Source organism: Silene latifolia, chromosome 9 (assembly GCF_048544455.1).
Source record: "Silene latifolia isolate original U9 population chromosome 9, ASM4854445v1, whole genome shotgun sequence".
NCBI classification, from domain to species: Eukaryota; Viridiplantae; Streptophyta; class Magnoliopsida; order Caryophyllales; family Caryophyllaceae; genus Silene; species Silene latifolia.
Window position 1 is genome coordinate 13460209 of NC_133534.1, and position 6542 is coordinate 13466750.

At 33.1% G+C, this 6542-nt stretch overlaps 1 protein-coding gene across 1 annotated transcript; it reads left to right on the forward strand.

Moving 5' to 3' along the window:
- Positions 1 to 3037: 3037 nt before the first annotated feature.
- LOC141602433 (putative glutathione S-transferase parA) lies at positions 3038 to 4954 on the forward strand. Its single transcript, XM_074422716.1, has 2 exons — positions 3038 to 3431; positions 4272 to 4954. The coding sequence occupies exons 1-2, from the start codon at positions 3105 to 3107 to the stop codon at positions 4614 to 4616; spliced, it is 672 nt and encodes a 223-aa protein (XP_074278817.1). The 5' UTR covers positions 3038 to 3104; the 3' UTR covers positions 4617 to 4954.
- The last annotated feature ends 1588 nt before the right edge of the window (positions 4955 to 6542 follow it).

Consider the following 6542-nt stretch of genomic DNA (forward strand, 5'->3'; position numbering starts at 1 on the left):
GCGCATTTTCTGATTGCCAGTTTAATGTTGCTTCTGCAGCACTTATTTGCTTTGTGGAACCATCAGGGTTTTTGGTGACTGGATTTTTAATTTTCCAAGAATGTTTTGAATTTTCTTCCTCAAACCCGGTTGGTGGAAAATTTATGTCTTGAGAAGAGGATGGACCAAACATGAAACAGGTAGGGATCTCTTGTTGTGTATTGGGAAGTTTTTCTTGGTTGGAATATTGTACATAGTACTCAAAAGTTTTTCCAGTTGGTTCTCCCAAGAGACCAACATTAGGATCCCCTGATATATATTTTTCTTTGAGGATTTGTTGTGAGGATTTTTTGTTTTTGTTTCTTTTCTTTGGATAATCATCTTCATCTGAGTCTGTCATCATGCAATTTTCACAGTCACAGATGTCAAAGTACTTGTGTCCTAACTCATCTTTAAATACGTATACTGGATCTCCAAGAGAGTTAAAGGAATGTATAGGAATATTAAGGTAACTCTAATTTGTTTCATTGGAATGAAAAGTAGAGTGATAGTATTTATTTCAGTACAGAAAATTGGTGGACATGATTTTTCATTTGGTTCTTTTTTGAAAAAGATCTCAATGGTACCATCTTTTTGTTTGATAATTTTGGAGTCTATGGATTGTATAGGAGTGTTGACATCATGTATTCTTTCATAGTGAGTAATCCAGGACTCTGGGAGCAATTTGATGAGTTCATCTTTGGGAATTTGTCTGGGTATATGGATACAAGAGGGGCTATGTGGTGATTCTAATTGGATAAAGAGAGCATCATTTGTATCCCTTGGAATACTAAGATCCATTGCATGGTTTTGGACTCTATATGCCATTTGATGGTGTAAAGTTGCGGCATATGTGTTTCCAATTTGTAGGGTTCCAGTTATTTGCAGCTGGATTTGAAGATTTTGGAGAATTTGTGGGTCTTCTAATGCCATATTAAAATTTGGAAACAGGGTAATAAATACAGTACCTGCATTGAGCGTTGTTTGTATAGTTGCAATACAAGCATGTTTGTATTCTTTGTACCTTGTATCCAATAGGGCTATTCGTGCCACAACAGGAAGACCTTTCCTTCCATAGAGAGTTAGTGCTAAACGTACTGCTCCATAATGAAGGTGGGTGTAACCACTTGTTTTCCAGGAGTGAAGCATAGCTTCATTAAGTCGGGGGAAGGTGGAGGGGGAGGGGGGGGGGGGGGGAATCATTTGTTCTGCTTATGTAGCTGGAACAAAATGTTGTTCTAGCTGTGAGGCTAGAACAATCTCTTTAGCTGTATTTTTGTGTGGGCCGAGTGCTTGTTTAATTACTTTTGGGAATGAGGAATTTGGTTTTGTAAAGGCTCGGTATGGATTTAACAAGTGAAGTTGAGTAATAGGAACTTTTTTCTTTTTCATCTACATATTCTACTTCATAAAGATAATCTACTTTATTAGCATTTGATTTGCGAGAAGAGGAAAATGGATGTGTTAAAATATTAGAAGTATTTTCCATATTTTTTGATATGAGACCAGAAACCATAACAGAATGTCTTATTTCTTATCTTTCCTTTAAAGTTTTAAAATATAATGAGTGTTCCTCCTCTTTAGTATAATATAGCGGTATAAAGAATTAATTTTGATGTTCTTAAAATTGCTAAACCGAGACAACACATAGTTTTAAAATTTTGTCTCAAGGTACAAGCTTTTAAGAACATCATAATTAATTCTCTACACTTTACTTCTCCTAGTATGAATTTTTTCTGATGTGGAAGATCCACATAGTGGCAACCACATAGTATACTTTTCCATACTTAGGGTATTTATAGAGGGGATAACTCATTATACTTTAATACCTTTTAGGAAGATAAGAGCCAAAGCTTAGACTGCCATGACTCTGATACCACGTTTACGTCTTTACGAACACATAGTAAGTACAACCACAAAGGAGGTTGATTAGGATCGAAGTTGTGATACTAAGAATAAGAAGCTAGAACTTGTATTAAGAACAAGAGTTTAGAGGTTTTTTGATATGAAGTGTTTTTTGATTTCAACTTAGCTTGTGTTTGTAAGCTCACAAGCCTTTCTATTTATACTACTCAAGGTAGGTTACATGATAAGCATGTCACACACACACTTGGCACACCTTTGTGCTACACCTTGCACTACACCTTAAGACACTTTGCTAACTTATTTATCTTACACTTAGCACCTATGTAGTGTTTACACCTAGCATACATGATTACTACAAACAATTTACCTTAATGGTAAATTTAGATTATTTATTTACATTTACATTTCTTTGTCTTATTCTACATTTCCTTGTCTTATTAGTAATACGGAGTAATGAACTTAAATTTCACATGTATTGAAGTCTAATTTAGCATTAAGGCCTTGTTCTTTTGAAATTAAAGTCACTTAATTTAAGTTTATTTCAAATTTTATAAGCTCAGTTCAGATCCTATAAGTTCGGTTCAGATCCTATAAGTTCAGTTCAGTTCAGATCCTATAAGTTCAGTTTCGTTCAATTTAGATCCTATAATTTCAGTGCAGATCAGTTCAGATCATATACGTCAGATCCTATAAGTTCAGTTCAGATCCTATAAGTTCAATTTAGATCCTATAATTTCAGTTCAGTTAAGATCCTATAAATTCAGTTTAGTTAAGTTCAAATTCTATAAGTTCAATTCAATTCAGTTCAGATCAGATTAGTTTCAGTTCGAAAGAACAAAGCGTTAAATATAGCCCATAGAATCATCACAAAATCTCATTAAAGACGGAAGTGACGGATACCATTTTCTCTCACAAAATGCCCATTGACAGGTGAATGAGAAGTACATGGGAGTGCCCCACCTTATCCCCTCTCCCTTTTTATGAGAGATCACAAGCTTGTGACGGGATTAGCCCGTCAGAAGCAAGACGCTTTGTAGAATCATAGCACACAATATTTGAACCATACTCGTAATTTAATCCAAAGTGATGAAAGCAATGACCTCAAGTCCTCATACTCCTAAAGTCAACCGTATCATAAAACAACAACATATAAGTAAACAACTTCATACTACACCACAACTCTAACAACTCATTCTTAATTACTCACAAATACAAGAAAAATGGGGGGTGAAAATGCAAAAGTAGAATTACTAGATTATTGGAGAAGTCCATATGCAATGAGGGTAAAAATAGCATTAGAAGAGAAACAAATTAATTATGAATGTAATGAACAAGAGTTATTAGGGAATAAGAGTTCTTTACTTATCGAAATGAACCCGGTTCATAAACGGGTACCCGTTTTGATCCATAATGGTAAACCCATTTGTGAATCTTTGGTTATTGTTGAGTATATTGATGAGGTTTGGGCTCATACTAGTCCGTTGCTTCCTTCTGATCCTTACCTTAGATCTCAAGCTAAATTTTGGGGTGATTTTGTTGACAATAAGGTATTGTTCGATTAATCTTACTGTATTTTATACGAGTATTTCTTTTGTCATTTATGTTACGTTGTTTTAGCTTAGCTGGTAAAGTCGTCCAACATTTTAAATGAATTTAAATTTATGTTTTATTCTACTCTATGCTATAAGCCTATAACAACTCATTAAAGTATGTACAAGTGAAGCTGTGTTAGTGGTTAAAACTTAAAACGGAGATAATACTGAATTATAGATGACATATTCGTATTTTGTATCCTTTATTACATACTTCCTCGGTTTACTTAGATTCTATATGTTTCATTAAAATATACCTCACATATATTAAACAACGTATGAAAACTAACTGACTGAAGAAAGTATTTAAATTGTGTTGTACTTCCTCCATCCCGATCAATAGTTATCTATTTCCCTTTTGGGGTGTATCATTGAATTGTTATCTATTTCCATTTTTGCTAACCTTTTGTGGATCACATTTCATTGCATGTGCAACTATGTGATTTGTGTGATCTAAATTCATTCATATTTCTTTCCTTAATCTTTGTGTCAAAAACAATAGATAACAATTGACTGAGACCGGGAGTACTATGTTTGTCACTCCTTTATTATCGAAATAACACTAGTGATCTAACAAGCACTTCTAGCAATCATAAAGTCATCCGTTTTAAACTTAAAACAGGTTAAGTAGTTGGAATATAAAAGTAGAATGCATAGGGAAAAGCAACAGATTTGTTTTATATGCACACGTGGATAATACTTGACCTATTTTAATGTTAAGACGGATATATCTGTCTTAAGGGAGACTAGGTGGTTCGATTTCTCACCCCCCCCTCATTAAATCGATAATTGCAGATATTTTCAAGTGGAAGAGAATTATGGCAAGCAAAAGGTGAAAAACAAGAAACAATAATAAAAGAGTTTATTGAAGGTTTAAAATTGTTAGAAGAAGAGCTAAAAGAAGAGAAGTTCTTTGGAGGAGACAATTTTGGATATGTAGATGTAGCCTTAGTGCCTCTAACATGTTGGTTTTATGCCTTGGAAAAATGTGGGAATTTTAGCATAGATGCTCATTGTTCTAAACTCATAGGTTGGGCCCAAAGATGCAAAGATAGGCCCAGTGTGTCCAAGTCTCTGCCCGACCCGGTTAAGATCTATGATTATGTCTTGGAACTTAAGAAAATGTTTGGGCTGGAGTAAATTTGTGCAAACTACACGATGTTGTAGTTTATCGAGATTTGAAGGGGAATTGTATTGAAAAATAATGTAGTTTAAATTTAACGGTTTTTCTAAACTATGCCTACTAGGCATAGGATAAGAGCATATCCAATGGTTGAAAAAAAAGGACTTGCTTGCAATTTTTAAAAATTGTAATCTAGTAGCTCAACCATTGGAGTTGTACACATAGATTAACTTTGCTCAAATAATTTCAAGCTAGTAGCTCCATAGAGCTACTTGCTTAAATGGACCCACAAGAAAAATATAACCAATAGAAAAAAGTTGTCTCATTTATAAAGTTTTTATTTTTTATTTAGAAATTAAGAATTAAATAAATTAATAGAAAAGTGTGTTAGTTAGGTCTCATCAAGCTAATACTAAATTGGCTTCACCATTATAGCTTGAAATTGTTGTTGCTCAAAAAAATGATGTGGCAAAGGTAAGCTAGTACCAACTAGCTTACCATTGTGGATGACTGGATGCTCTAAGAAACCCAAAAAGGAAAGTAATAAATGTATTTTCTTGTAAATAAAAGTAAAAATAATTCATATTGCAATTTCCCATAAAAATATCATTAATTTTTTTCCTTTTTGGGTTTCTTATCATATGCCTAGTGGGCATAGGTTAGAAAAACCGTAAATCTAATTTATAGTTGTTCATTATTGATGCTCTTAATTAGACTATCGGCTACTTTTTTATTTAACCGTCTTATAATAAGGTACCAGTTTACAAGGAAAACTACAAGGAGAGTAATTTAATGTGAAAAAAATGATAATAGTGGAAATCATGATCAGAATTCACAACTACTTGTATAATGCGATTTTTCACAAATATTAGTGTAAAAACACAAGTAAATTAACTTAAATATATCCTTATAGTAAATATTTACAATAACTTATTTATTTGTTCTACATCTAAGACGGTTTCACATAAGACTCTTTCAATGGTAATACAATTGTTTTTCATACTTTGAAAGGTTATTGTGACTTCTATGTTGTAAGAGGGTTAGATTATTCAGTTATTTTTGTGTAAGGCGGATTTACAAAAAGATAGTGTAAAATGGATTTAAACACCATCAATTTAGGGGATAAACTAACTATAAAGGGATTAATTTTACCAAAAAAATAGTGTAAAATCACTTGGAGCCTCCAACCTTCAACTTGGCGTATTTTTGGTCAACTTGGCGTATTTTTGGTTGAGTTGGTTCCTTGCACTTCCCATTTAAGAATTGTTATACATAATGTTATAATTTGTAAAATGAAGAGTAAATTATCAATTATACCCACGTCAAATACACATTTTTACATTTACTCTCGCGTCAATTTTTTTTTAATAAATTACACCGAAGTTAATAGCTTAGTTTATAAATTGCACCGAATATCGGATTCCGACCACATTTCCGTCAAATTTCAAATTTTTTGAGTTAAAACATACTCCCTCCAATTTTCTATTATCTTCCCTCTTTCCTTTTTCACACAAGTTTGATTATCTTCCCTCTTTCCTTTTTTGGTAAGTTTCATTCATTTTTTATTAATTTTTCTCTCCTAAAAAATCAACAACTCTCATTACTTTATCTATTCTATATTCATTATTCATTCTTTATTATTATCTCTCCCTTATAAACTTCACAACTTACAATACTTTATTCTACTGTATTCCTTTTTTCTTCCCCTTTCTTATTTTTTGTGCCCAAAAGAAAGGGGAAGATAAAAAGAAATTGGGATAATTCACGTGGTGCCCCTGAGGTTTGGCTTAATTCACGTGGTACCCCTGCGTTTAAGTTTGTGCACATAGTACCCCCGAACTTTCATTTAAGTGCACCATCTGCCCTTATTGGTTTTTCTGTTATGACGGCGTTAGAACTCTTTGTCTTTTTCCCCCTCAAATCTTTACTTTCCTCCACATTTC